This window comes from Vidua chalybeata, chromosome 14, assembly GCF_026979565.1.
Source record: "Vidua chalybeata isolate OUT-0048 chromosome 14, bVidCha1 merged haplotype, whole genome shotgun sequence".
NCBI lineage: Eukaryota > Metazoa > Chordata > Aves > Passeriformes > Viduidae > Vidua > Vidua chalybeata.
This window is the reverse complement of record NC_071543.1, coordinates 8,091,259-8,106,135: the sequence shown is the minus strand read 5'-3', so window position 1 is coordinate 8,106,135 and position 14,877 is coordinate 8,091,259. Positions and strand designations below refer to the sequence as shown.

Sequence of the window (14,877 nt, the reverse complement as noted above, 5' to 3'; positions counted from 1 at the left end):
TACTGCTCTCCACCTGCAAGGAGGCTGTAGCAGGTGGGGTCAGCCTCTTCTCCCAAACAGCAAGTGACAGGGCAAGAAAAAATGGCCTCAAGTTGCACCAGTCATCATTTAGACTGGCTATTAGAAAACATTTTTTCACCAAAAGGGTTGTCAAGTATTGAAACAGGCTGCCCAAACAAGTGGTGGAGTCCCCAGACCTAAGGGGATGTAGAAACCATGTAGATGTGGCACTCGGAGACATGTTGGAGTGGTGGGCTTGGTAGTGCTGAGTTAATGGTTGGACTTGATGACCTTAAAGGTGTTTTCCAATGTAAACAATTCTATGATTCAATGTGACAGATGAATATCTGAGGAGTCCCAGCTGACAGCATGTAGGGCACTTTTGTTATTAAAACCTAGTCGATTTTATAGGTTGAACCCTCCCTAAAATTTTTAGCCTTCATGACTGCAACTTGCTGTTAAGTGGGAGGTAGGAGTTACTCATTCCAGAGGGATATGTCACTGGCTTCTCACATGCTCTGTGGTACACAGTGGTTGTCTGTTCACTCAACTGGCCACAGAACCTTGTGCCACAGAACACATGGCCCTGCCCTCTACCTCAGTAAGGCAGCCTTGAGAGCTCAGAGGAGACCAGCAGGCACCAGCTTTTCACAGACACATACAAATGGAAAGGAAGCTCCCTGACTTTAAAAACCATATTAAACATAGAAGAACAGCATAACCCTGGCGAGGTCAGGCTGTCATGAACCTACACTGCTCTCTGCAGAGTTTAATTACAAGTGTGATAATGTAAGCTTCATCTCACAATTATCAGGCATTTTTCCAGTGATGGCCACCAGACAGTGTATTAGCAGAATTTTAAAAAGCCAACTTTCAGAAGTGTTATACTATAATCAAAGCCAAAAGCAAGACAGCCTGCAAAGTATTATCAGTGGGCAACACAGAATCAACAATATGCTCTGAAACATTATAGGAAATGTTATTTGCACAAATTAATTTAACCTATGACTTCTGTCAATAATGAAGGCCACAACAACTGTCAAAAATATGTAATTCCACCAACTCTGCAGTTCAAAAAATTGCAGTCAGATGAATGAGTAATGCTTTGCCCTGGATCAATGGTAATGACTACCTACACCCACAGCAACACTGCTTGATGGTAAAGGTTTTGGGAAGTTATGGGACTGATTACAGGGTTAGAGTAGTAAACTCAACTGAATACACAAAGGAAGTTGTCCTGTCTTACAAAAACTTGTCACTAGTCTTTAGCAAGTATTGCCAGCATCAATCTTAATGTGATTAGTTCTTAAATACTTTTCAATTTCACCCCTTAAATCAGCTTGCTGTACTGCTGTCTTACAGTTGGATGGTAAAATTTGGAACAGGAAGAAAGGGTTAGTGTTTTTGACAGAGAGAGCAGGCAGCATTGCAGCAACGAGGACTGACTCTTGAAATTGCTGACAAGGACAGAGCAGTACTTGATGCCAGCAGTAGCCAAATCCTCATATGGAATGTACACCAAAATTCAGTTATGAGAAAGTCAGGTTGTAAGTTTCATTTCCTTCCATCTCGTGCTTCTCATCCCAAGCTTCTCTTTGTTTTCTTTTCTTGATCAGCCACATCTAAGCTGAGTGTCTGACAGCAGTCTTATTTCCCTCAGGTGGAATGGTAAGTAGAACACACAACAAAAAAACTGTCTACATCATACAGTCAGTAGAGACAGGTCTATTAGTTAAAGGAAGGTGGGTTAAACCCAGTTTTCAGCCATTATGTTAATACACTTAAGCCTCGGACTCCTCCAGTTTTTCTTGACTACTTTCTTCTGGGACAGCAGACTCTGCTGTGTAACATCTCCCTTCACCTGCCTGTTCTCTACTATCTCCCTCCCCAGATACATATTCTAGCCTTGATGGGCTAAACCAACACAAAGTTAAAATTTTATGCACCTATACTTTTTACATCCAACAGGCATAAAATATTACTTCAAATTCTATGAAATAGATTAAAAACTGAAACAAAGAACTGTATCTCAAGTATCTCAAGTGTATAAAAGCAGGAGTTTAAAACTTCAGTGCCAAAACCTAAGTCTTACTGCTGCACAGAATACATGAAAAAGTAATTTATCAACCTGTTATGAAATTCTGTGGTAACCTGCTTCCAAGTTCAGAGTATTTTCCTGAAGGAGCTGTAAAACATAAGGTATTTTTCATAATCTGGACTGGCTTATTTTTATGCATTCAGGTGGGATAGTCAATTTAACACATTCAGTCTAAAGGACTATTTTAGCCATGGTAAAATTTCTTCATTCTAAAATGTAACATTCGACACTGTAGAACATTTGGACATGGTTTACCTCCTAGCAAAATGAAACACAAATCACCAAGTCTGAATCTCTCTCTCTCCATAAAGTTCTGTAGAAGATTTTAATAATACACATCCTGTGTTTCACTGATATAACTGCAGAGAAAATTGAATTTAGCACGTAGATTTTATAAGGAATGCAGTAATAGCTTTTTTAACTATGGGTATTCTCATCCCTCCTCAGAACTTAGGCAGATGCATCCAATTAACAATGAATCATTCCACATAAATTTCCTGTTTAGAACATACTGGCAATATCAGCACAACAACCTACAGAGCTCAAAATTGTCACAGATCACCACCATTTTTGGTTCCAGACCCAAAAAAGTGTAGGGTGGGAGTGTCCCAAGAAAGAAATTGTTCACTCCACATTCCTAGATGAACTATCATTATGCTGCTTCAAAGTAACTACACTACTGTATGCAGATAGAGAGGTGTATCCCACACATATGGATATGACATACAGCCAGAGATCACTAGAAATAACAAGATTTATTTACTGTGATCATAAGCACTATTCAGCATATTTGCAATACAATCATGTGTGAAGGGATTTGTGGATATTTTGATTTCTAAGCACCAGGGCATTTAAAAACAGCTGTTCTTTTGTACCATTTTACTGACTGGAAGCTGGGCCACAATTACACAGAAAGTGCTGAAAAGGATAAGAATGAATTAAACAAACAGCCTGGTTCTGTTTATCCATGCTATATCTTCAAAATAACTGAAGAAAAGTGCCTCCTGGTGTCAAAGGAAAATAAAGTCAGCAGTCATCTGACTGCATTGTCAACTGAAAGTTTTGGTCAAATTCCACTTTCTGCAGTAGAGCCCATTCTCATTCTACCTACTTTGTTAATAAATTCTGCCTTTCCTGAATAAGTTTTTTCCCTTTCAGGAATTGTCATGTCTTCTGCAGCAGCCTATTGCCCACATACTGCTGGCATAAGCTGTAATGTCCTAGTTTCTAATCCTTCCTAGGGAGGCCTGTCAAACTCTCAAAGCCCATGGACATTTCAATGGTGCTTCTTTTATTCTTTAAATGCTCTCCTCTGGATGCCTCACAGTTGAAAAGACTGACCATGAGAAGGAAATTAATCACAGGTAACCCTCTTTTTCATTTTTTATATAGTGACTGATAGAAGGGAACAAGTTTTTTTGTACATTTTCATATGAACTCTACATTTCAGTGATCATACTTGAAGTTTGGTTATTTAAAAAAAAATAAGCAACCTGGAAACATTTTAGGTACCATAAGCATAAAAAAAGATAAAAGGTAACAAAGTCCAATATGCACTAAATGTTATATTTTATTTTAAAGCAACTTATGTGCTTCTGAAGATTTTTTTTTTAAATAGGTTGGTATGTAGCTCCACTTTCCTCATCTTGAAAATTACTGATCTCTCCTCTAAATAGCCTACTATAAACTTCCACAGCATGTGACCATCCTGTAAATACTGCACTGAAATTATTTCAGTTCCCTTTAATTTTCATCACTTTTCATGTATTTTCATGTATTCAGCTTCCACAGTTAGAATGCAGTGACAGGAATCATATAATCAGTTTTAAAGGTATTTAAGAGCACAGCCCTGTCTGATTTGAGAGAATGGAAAAATCTACAAGGAACAAAAACTATTTTCTTCAGCTATTGCCTTATTCCTAGCCTCAGGGGAAATTTTCTGTACAAGCTCATTGTTCTTGATCAGGCACTGTAAAGCATACACCTAAATGAAACACTCTCCAGTACAGGGGAAAAGTTGTTTTTCATTCACTTTGGCTCACTAATGGTTAATATTTTAAGCCTTTTAACTCTCAACAAAGAAATTGCTTTGAATTTTATTAAAAGGTTATTTTCACTGACCATTTTGAATGGTTTTAAAGGACACAAGCAGAAACATTCCAGAGTGCATAACAAATAAATTGAACACAATAAAGGTAAACTAGGTCTGTCAGAAATTTGTAAGGGCTCCAGGAGATGAGCAGTTATCTTCTTCAAGCTCAGCAGAGAAGCATGAAATGAACTTCAGGTTGCAACTAACTAGGGAGACATGCAAGAAAGAACATCTCCCATTCTAATATTATTTAATGCCAAGATGGACAAGGCATTTTAACAGCAAAGAGGAAGATCCTGTAATGGACAAAAGCCTCAAATCTGAAGTGATCTGGAAGCACTAATTATTTTAAATAATGACAATTTTACAGGTCTACACGTGCCAGAATACAGCTTCTATTTTAAAGCACAATAAATCTATTGTAACTGAAAGGAACAAAACTCCATTGATTTTTTAGAGAATAAACTTAGGAAAACTCTTAGAAAAACAAGTAGAAAGCTTGCTACTAGCTCTAGTGATAAACTTATTAGTTTTCACTCTATGCAAAGGAAATGGAACAATATTAAGGTGAATGAATTTAGGTGTAGATCAAAACATGAAGATTATGCTGCCAGGGAGTGAAGGATTATCATCACTTACCTCCCTCATCCAGAAGCTTCCCACTCAGGGGCTGGGATGTATCTGAAGAGTAACATGTAATGGAAATTTGTAGCATTAAATTAACTGCAGCTGATTGGAAGCACCTGATGGAGAAGAGGTGAGAATACCTGCTGTTTTAGAAGTGTGAATAGGATAATCCCCAAATCTGACTTTCTGGTCTTCTGGCCTGACATTAACTACTAAGTTTAAAATCTCTCTGAACACTGGAAAAATACTGTAATAATCAGTTACAATAAGCTACTGGAGAGTAGTTTACAGACCAATAAAATGAGAACAAGCTCAACTTATGGTTTTTAACTGCAAGCATGGCCTCATGACACCAGTAGTCAAATATCCAGACAATACTCTCAGCATCAAAAGGAGACACAGGTTTTCATTGACCCATACAGTGACACAGCCAAAAAACCCAAAACAAACCAAAGCACACTTATCTCCTCAACAGACTAGTTAAATATGTAAGTCAAGGCTACAGAAAACAAATTCTTACCTAGTAAGTGTGTACTCCCTGAGTCCTGAATGCAGGTTCATGGCAGAAAAAGTACCTATGCATCCACGTAATCGTTTATCTCGACCGATCTTCCACGTTACAAACAGTGGGCTGTGGTAGGGAGGAAAAGAGAGATGTGATCACAGGAGCAATTTTGACAGTTGGTGTGAAATTTCAGGAACAGAGCCCTTCCATTTCAGGCAACAGGGCACAAATCTCTAAAGTGACTGTATCTGAACAGGACGTGGCAGTGAGAAATGTCCTTTGTAATTCTTTTGACCATTCTAGAAACATTGTTCATGTGATATAATAGAAAATAAGATTACTGGAATAGTTTAAGGACAGAACGAAACTGCTTGGCAACAGATCCACTATGCTCAGTGTACCTTACTGTTACCCATTAACCTTCTCCCGTGAATGGGAAAAGCCTCACCTTAGAGATCTGTATATAAGGAACCCTTTATGGAAGAGAAAAATACCCGTGCCACACTAGCCATCCATCCTCCTGAGCACAAATACTTTGGTCCTAATACTGCTGGCTAGAAACAGAAATCCTTAGAAGACAACAAAATTTAGGAACACCCTCTAAACTTAAAAGAACTACCAGAGGAAAGGATATTTTCTCCACAAATCCCAAGTTTTGCATTTAAAAATATCAAAAATTACCAGAAGCAGAGCAAAATCTCTAATTTGAACACATGACCATGATAGTTACAAAGACATACTAATAACAAAACAATTCATACACTAAATTAATCAGAAAGAGAACCATACAGCTCTTGAGAACCAAACCTTTCCTTGCAGTTCTAGAGAACTGCATTAATCAATACACAAACAAGAGAAAACTGCACTAACTTGGATTTCTCAAGGGAGTGCACATGGCATCTGAATACCAATCCTAACAAAGATTTCTAATAGTGAGATGAACATGGATGTTTAGAGAAGAAAAGCATGTAAAATTTACTCTTTTTCTAGAGAGATGACAAATCAAAGTGCATTACATGGAGAAGAGTGCACTGTATTCTGTGAGATCAGTCACTGCACAGATGGGTGTAACTGTACTGGGGCTCCATACATAGGGATGGGTGCACTTTGGGACTCTAAAGGAATAGCTCTTATCCTTTTTCTCCTTCCACATCATTAGCTTTGTCTGGTGTGGCACAAGATACTTGTCCTGTGATGGCAGAAAATGATATGCCTCAGTCTGCAGCACTAACACAGCAGCATTCAGTCCACTCCTAACTTGCTAAAACCTGTTATCACCTGCTGGTACAGCAACTTCCTCCTTACATGATTCAGCTGGACAAGTTCCCTTCTTTCAATGACAATGAATAAAAGAGGAAGCTGAAGTCATAGTTTTCTTTTGGATTTCCTTTTATTTCTTTTTTACTGCCACCCCCCTCCCTTTTTAAAAAGTTGTTTAGTAAGTACTGAAAAGCATAAAGCCAGCAGGGTCCATTACCAAACATTTAATAAAATGTGGGTTATTGCACTATTTTCCATTCAGCTCAAAAACTGGCATTTTACTGGATTTTCAAGAAAGGTATCCCAGTCACCCTTAATCATACCAACAAAATAATTAGTTTGTAATTAGACTGAGGCACTGAAACCAGTCCCTCCCCTTGAACAGAAAAAAGCATGAGTAAGACTCAAAATGGACTTCAGGATTATTCTCTTGACCTTTATATTTGGATTATAAGATTTATTAGCTCTAATATACTTAGTGGAGGGCTGTAATTCAGGGAAATATACATATTTACTTTCCTGTCAAAACTGAATTCCTTCTAAGGTGCATCATTACTGCTACCTTAAAAGGACAAGAAAGACCAGGGAACTCCACTGAATAACAAATAGTATTGAAACATTTGCATACACTTTGAAGGTCCTTGTCAACGAGTACCAAGACAAAATGTAAAAGTTATATACGTATATAACTGTATATTTGTACTACTGGTAGTAGGAGTATAAACATACTGTTCCAACTGAGTTGGGTAAATGAACCACTACTGGTAGCCATTATTACCATTCAACACAAAGGCTGACTAAATATGTTTTTCCAACCTTTCAACTTCTGTACTGCTCCCCAGGAGCCACCAAAGGTACGAGGATGTCTACACAGGAAATCTAAGCCTGCTGAACAGAATTACCCAATTACCATCACAGATGTCTTCAAAGTGCAATATAGACCACAGGTTCAGAACAGTCAGTGACCCAAGAGGATTCTAACTCTTAAAATTCATGAAATAAGGCTGAAAGAGACCTTCAGGGCTCCTGCTATTGTAAGGAATAATTATATAATTCTGTTCATAAATGATCCACATTCTACTGTCAGAAGTAGAAATAATAGAGACAAAATCCCCAAAATGAAAAATCTGAAGCTTGCTTCAAAACCTTGCTGAAGTTCAGAACCTCTGGAAACATTCCAATTTCCTGCCAAAATGTTTTCCCAGCCAGCTTGTACCTATCTATTCTTGTGCCAACATTGTCCTTTAGTTTAAATAGTTCTTTCCCTTCCTGGTTATTATTCCCCAAAGTATTTATAGAAATAATTCACATGCCTCTTCAGACTTGACTTTGTTGAGCTGAGTGGGATGTGCTCATTCAGTTTCATCTCAAAGGGATCTTTCCATTCTGACCATCACATCTCTTCTGTACACTTTTCCAGTTTATATTTGCCTTCTTGAACATCCATGTTTGGAACTGCAGACAGAATTACAGAGGAAGGTCTTGCACCTGAATCAATGCTTCCATCTCTGAACTAGGAACACTGACTGCTACTTTTTAGTACTAACTCTTAGAGCCTAACACTAAATCTTCAGATAGCATTTCTAGTCTTACACTAAGACCATAGAAAACCTGCTCACAGAAGCTAGACAAGCTATGAAGAGAAAAGAGTATTTTTCTTACTAGTGATGTTATTTTGCTTTTTCTTGGCATCCCTGGCTTCAGCTGCCAGCATATCTTCCTAAAGCCTGCAATTCTTTCCTTGTGTTCTAAAGCCAATAACCCACAAATAAACTTGCTATCTGACATAACTGCAAATTTAAAGCTGAAGTGCCAAACTCCACAGATATTGATGTCAAAAGCAGCTAAGTAAATTGGTTCATTTTCAACTTGAAAAAAAAAATTCATATGCTACCTGTTTTTCTTAAAATAAAAACAAGAGTTTTTTGAGCAACACATTGTTAGACCTAAAAAATCTTTAGTAAGAAGCAGGAATTATGGCAGATGCTTGGATTCTTTGTTATCCAATGACGTACAGCAAGGATATCCATGGCATCCTAGAGTTCAGTCTTCTTTGTGCCCAAGGAAGTTTGAAGCCACATATCCCACAAGAATCAAAGAGCATACTGGGTGGCATGATCTCACCTTTCTGTCTGGTTCCCTCTTGATGTAGTCAGAAAGCTGCAGATGTTGTTGTTTGTTAGTTTAAAAAAAAAAAAAAAAATCACAAAACCAGACTTTGTACTTCCATGGGAAGTGCTCTAATAATCAGCCTTAAGCAGTTCTCTTACTCAGTTAAGGATTAAGCATAAAAGCAAAACAGCTCCAAGCTTGGGAGTAAGCGATCCTGAACCACCAGACTTGGAAATTTATTTGTTCAGCTTCTCATTGTGGTGCCAGGAACTTCTAACATGCTGCTGACAGTTAACAGGAGTTTCGCAGAGCACCACGAAGTATCAGTAGCTGAAAGATGGTGGAAGATGTTTCAAACTATGAAGGAACAGAAGAAAAAAACCAAATCCAGACCCTTTGAAGCCCCTGTAAACATGACAATCAATCTTCTTTCATAACGTTCTACATTTTGATTGTTTTGTTTGAAAGCCAGACACTGAAAAAGTATTTCTATCCAAAACTATTTACAGGTGCCACAGCAAATTCACAAGTAACATGAAGACTATAAACTCACCATCCAGACATTGCATAAATTACTATTTATCAGAAAGTCTTGCCCAGCTCTAATCTAAATAGCAGGAACTGTTTCAGATATTTGCTATGAGGTTGTCAGGCACTACCCCATGAAAACCAGCTGATCACGTATATTGCTTTTTCCTTTCAGTTGCAAAACTGAATTAAAGAGACTGCTGCAACACAGTGAGTTTGACCTGGTATTGCTTCCTTATATACAACTGCAGTCATCAAAAGAGGTATACATACACATTCTGTCTCCTTGTCAGATTCTAAAACACATCCAACACCCTGAACACTGACCTTAAAGGCAAGCCAGAAAATGTGTGGCTGAAGCCCAGCTGCTTGGGTCACCCAATCAGTGCTGCCCATGTCAGACTCCTGCTCCTATTATACCCTTCTCATTAATGAAAAAACTAGGACAGCCCTACACTTTACAACTCCTGGAGAACTGGAACAATCCCCATGGAGGTCACAATGTATAAACCTATCTAAACACTGAAATCAAGTATCAGAATATTCTCTGATACATCAATGCTTAAAATGCTTTAAAATGCTTAAAAAGTGTGCTTAGGGTAATGCTTCACAGCCAAAATCACCTAAACCATTTACTCACCTGTTGCTATATGTTACTGAAAATATTTAGACTGAACGCAGGAGTCTGCAAGCTATTTTAGCAATCAGTCAGCTACCACAGTTAAGAGTCATCGTGCCAGTAACTTGCACTGACATCATGCAGAATGTACTGTTAAAAATATCTTCTTTTAATATAAAGCAGCACTAGATACAAGCTGCCTCTTATTTACCAAAAAAAGTGAAGGGCTCCTTTAAATTTGGGTGTGGGAGAGAAAGCAAGAACCATGAACAAATTGGTCTTGTCCTGGTACCACCAGTATAAAAAGTTTATTTTCCTTGTTGTGGATGTGGAGAAAAAGAAAGGAGGGGAAGGTGAGAAGAACAGGGCAAAGAAAGAGTAACAGATAAAGAATATTTATTTACTTTTATAAAAGATGAGTGAGAAATGTCTGTTTCATTTGAAGACTTCCAAGTAATAAAAAACTCTGAGGACTTTGAAGTGAAAAGGATTAAACTTGATGGACTGGGAAGTAAAATGATATTTATATAGACATTTTAATTACAGTTATTTAACCACTACCTTTTATAACCACAGAAGGTAAGAAAACCTCTACAGCCCTCATGTTACTTGACACCCAGAGCTGTAGGATCTGACACTTTGAAAAGCTGCACACTCATCCCTTTGTAAGAGCAGAGTGCTTCCAGTTCAGCTCTGAGGATCTCCAAGCTCTCACACTCCCAGGAAACACTCCGAACACCCAAAGTGGCACTGCCAGCATTTTCCTTTTTGTTTCACACAAGTGAATGAGCTATTGCTCCCCATTTCCAGAAATTTTAGGATTTATATTCTTTCACATGAAGCTTACTGTGTCTTATTTGTGATCATGCTACCCTTTCTAATAACAATAAACCTTCACATAATACTGTTTCCAACTAGAAGCATCTGGAGGAAAAAGAATTTGAGTCTGTCACCGGAACAGATGCTATGACCCCTCCTGTACAGGTGCAGTGCCAGGCCTGTCTGGAAGCACAGAGAGCAGCCTCCCTCCTGTAACTGATGCACTCAATTCCAGCACTGTCCAGGCTGGGGCATTTCCAGCTGTCACAGTTCCATGAGCTAACTCTCATTACTCAGTATCAGAGAATACAGCTCAGGAGTGGAGGAAGGCAGCACAGCTCCCCCAGTACCTTTATCAAGGGCACCTGCACAGACCTACTGGAAGTACCTGGTGTGTGATGAAAGGGGAAACTTTGTGATGAAAGGTGGATAAAACTACAGAGCTGGTCAACAACCACAAAAAATCTGCTGTCTTTCTCAAACAGTCATCATCATACAAGCACACAATGTAGGGCGAGGACATTTTAGCTCACCAGATATATTCCAGAAAAAGTCTGCTAAAACACAAGAAAATCAAGACAGGAGTTTATGAATCTCACAGGAGAATAAGAGAATAGCAGCAGCCTTCCATCCACATGTATAAAGACATAATTTGGTAAATGTAGACAATTAATACATACAGTTTTCCAGAAACCAAGAGAAGCAACAAAAGGAAGAAGTCAGTAGCTTCTCACAGGAGCCCAAAGCTCCTTCCTCAAAGGAAAAAGGCTCAAGTGCATAAAGACTGACAATCACAGCAATACGTCCACTAAGAAAAACTGGAGAAGACAGAAAAACAGCAAAGCACAAGAAGAGGCACAACTAAGACAATCAATTTGCAACTTATGAATATAAATGAGTATAAAGGGAACCCCTATTATCCTCATAAAATCATTTCCGAGAAGAGAAAGACAAGGAAATTGTTTGCCAGCTACTTAACTCAGAGACTATGGGGAACATCTGGCAACAGAAGATGCTAAGAAACACACACTGTAAGATATTCGATTAAAGGAAGTCCTAATGGTAAGAAACATAAATGTTAGTATTGACTGTCTTGGAGGATGTATGCCTGCCATCACCAGTGTATCCTCAAAGGCCTTCAAAAACTGGCCACTGTCAGGAATGCTGTAAATATATTTGATTCCATCCTTTAACAAGAGAAAAGATCAAATAGCCTCCTGATGTTCACTGCAGACCCCTTTTCTGATTTTGTATGATGTAAGGTAAGAGAACAAAGGGACAATTCACACATGAAACTTGTGTAAAACTGTATGAGAGAACTGTCATTACAAATTCCATAGTAAAAAAAAATCTGAAAACCCCCCATTCATATTATACTTCTGTATGTTTCCTTCTATGTAGCACTACTGCAGAATTGAGTAGAGAAAGAGATATGCAATATTAACCATATTTTAAGGATCAGAAAGCATCATTTATTGCTTCAAGGAACAGAAGATTGAGTAGCTTTCTTGAGGTTCAAAGTGCTCTTCAACTTTTTCTGAATCCAGAATAGAAAGTCCAAAAAACATACTAAAGTGAAAATTTATAGTAGCCCATATATTATGTTTTTCCTGTTCTGAAAGTCAATACAAAGAGCCTTTTGGGCTAGCTGCAAACAAAAAGTTGGGGTTTTTTTCACTACAGTGCCACTTAACAGCTAGTGTCAAAATATGTGTTAACAGCACAATTTGCTTGACTAGTTTTACACAATCAAAAAAAGAATTAGCTACTGAGTAAAGTCTCAAACCCATTCCCCTGCCTGTGTCGAATCACATATACATAAGAAACCTCAACTTTCTAGGACAATGACATCATCCAGCAAAATCCACAAAGACTGGAGCATATCAAGCATGGATTTCCCCAAACAGAAGGAAATTGATTCCATGATAACATTTTTCCTTCCATGTGGGAAACACGCTGAGCTTCTTAAAACCAGTCTGTATTGCACTACTCCTTCAACACATTTAGTCAATGAAGAAGGTTCATTACTGCCAATGCATGGTGATCCAAAGACAATCACAACCTACTGGCTGCAGAAGTCAGAAGAAAGAGCTGCAATTTTTGAATTTAAAATACTATACAATTACCAAAAAGGTTATTAATTACTTCTGAGGGTACAGCATATTCTCTCACTCATTCTCAGGACTAAATGAGCAACTCTTCCAACTACTGTATTTCAGAAATCAACATTTAGAGTGATTTCTTCAGGCATATAAACCACTTAGTAGATTTGGTGATTTCCCTGAAATGACTGCGTGCCCTAGAGAGATCAGCCTCAAACCTGAGCTGCTAGGTGTGAATTTGTTAGCAAGTTCTGCTTATCTAAGCAGCTAATCTTAAGGAAGGTCAGAAAGCAGCTACTATTTTAAGAATATCTAGTTTAAACAAGAGTATAATCAGGGTTAAAAATAAAAGGACTGCTGCCTGGTCATTTTCTAAAGTGAACCTACAATACCTTAATTAAGGTCACATTAATAACAGACAAAAAAGGACAAAAATTCACAAATACAGCCAAACTATGTGTCTGCTCCTTCAGCTGCAACATCAGAGCTGCTATTCTTGTACACTCTATTACATGAGCTCAGGCAACATGGGCAGCATTCCAGGTAAGAGAGGGTACAAGCAACAATTTATAAGGGGATGACAAGAAATTTTAGGTATGCTCAGACTGAATGCTCAGTCTGACATGACCAACAAAACATCAAAATAAATGAAAAAGTCATTATTTTGCACCTTCTCCCTTTAACTCTCAGAAGACAGCCCCTCAAGTTCATGAAACAAATTGAATTTCTATGACATATGTTCCTAAGTTTGCTGTTCACTTTGCTAAAATACATATTTACATGTAACAAAACGCAGAGTGCCTCAGAAATCACACATGTTGGTTATGCATAGCTTATTAAGCATTACTAAAAAAAGTTTGAATATCTGCAGTTCCTCAGACTGCACTTTCAAGAAACAACATTCAAAATCATGATGTTCTCCACAGCAATATATGTCAGGGCAGTGGTCACTTAAGTCAGAGCACTTAAGTCTGCAGTCCTACAGCTCACAGCACACCTGGAAATTCCTCAGGATGGCATCTTCCTTACAGGTGAATTAATTACTCACTTCATTGCTCAGAGTTACTGATGAATCTTTAGGCCTGTAAAACTTGTTTTAAGGTAAGACACTTGAATTGCCCTCTAAAATAGAATGTTTATCTTCCTCGAATTCCCAACATTGTAACTTCAACTGGGTATGAATTGTGTTTGCACAAGGGACTGATGTGTCACACAGCTGAGTATGCACACCCTAACCAAGAAGACACACCAGTTCATCAGCTCAGACTGCTTCAAATTACAACACCTCAACAATGTTCCAACCACAGCTCTTGTCTACCACAAACTCCAAGATCATCAAGCTTGTTTTATACCTCAATCAGCAGGTATCGGGTTTATACATCTGGACAAATGCTAAACCATTAAATGAAGTAATCTAGAATTGAGAATCTTTAGAGCATCAAAGCTTAGGGCTGTACTTTAGTCACTAAAGCCATTTGTATCTCCAAGAAATTAAGATCAAGTTAAAATAAGTATCCAACAGAGATCCTCTGCAGTTAGGCCAGAAGGGATACATATAGATATGGCTATTTTGTTTAATTGACAGGGTTTTTTTTAAATTTAAAAAATAATGAAAAAAATCAAGCCTTAGAAATATTTCTAACCCATACAGCTGTGAAGAAAGCTTTCCAAGTATGACCCAAGTATTAGCCAATGCAGTATCACAAGGTTATTCCAGCTCCTTGGCTGCAGATCTTAGCAACATTAATGTTAGCACAGCTTTTATGTTTACTATTTCTTGTCAGAATCATCCATGCAACAGGGAAACCATTAGTCATTTCAAAATGAAAATACTCTTTGCAATGATGAAGAACAGTGGCATGAAGCCGGCACTCACACAAAACAGGGAGGGGAGGACATGATTAGAGAGTAGATAGGAGGAATCAAAAAGCAAGGAAGAATAAAATGGAAAATTCAGTGTTCCTCAAAAGACTACAGAAGTGAAGGAGCTGTGGGGAAAGAGAAGAGTTTTTCACCTTCCTCTGAATGTTAAGTAGAATGTGTCTCTTAATTTTAAATAATAGAAGCTAACAGTGTAGACTAGAACTACCAGAATGGGACAAAGGGTCACAGCCT

General features: G+C 38.1%; 1 protein-coding gene across 2 annotated transcripts in view; it reads right to left on the bottom strand.

Annotated features, from left to right (window-relative positions):
- Positions 1-14,877, bottom strand: part of AMMECR1 (AMMECR nuclear protein 1) — a 97,863-nt gene that overhangs the window by 34,586 nt on the left and 48,400 nt on the right. For both annotated transcript variants that reach the window (XM_053956174.1, XM_053956175.1), the window contains one exon: positions 5,338-5,448. In XM_053956174.1, the coding sequence (XP_053812149.1) occupies positions 5,338-5,448 (111 nt within the window). The remainder of the gene's footprint in view (positions 1-5,337; positions 5,449-14,877) is intronic.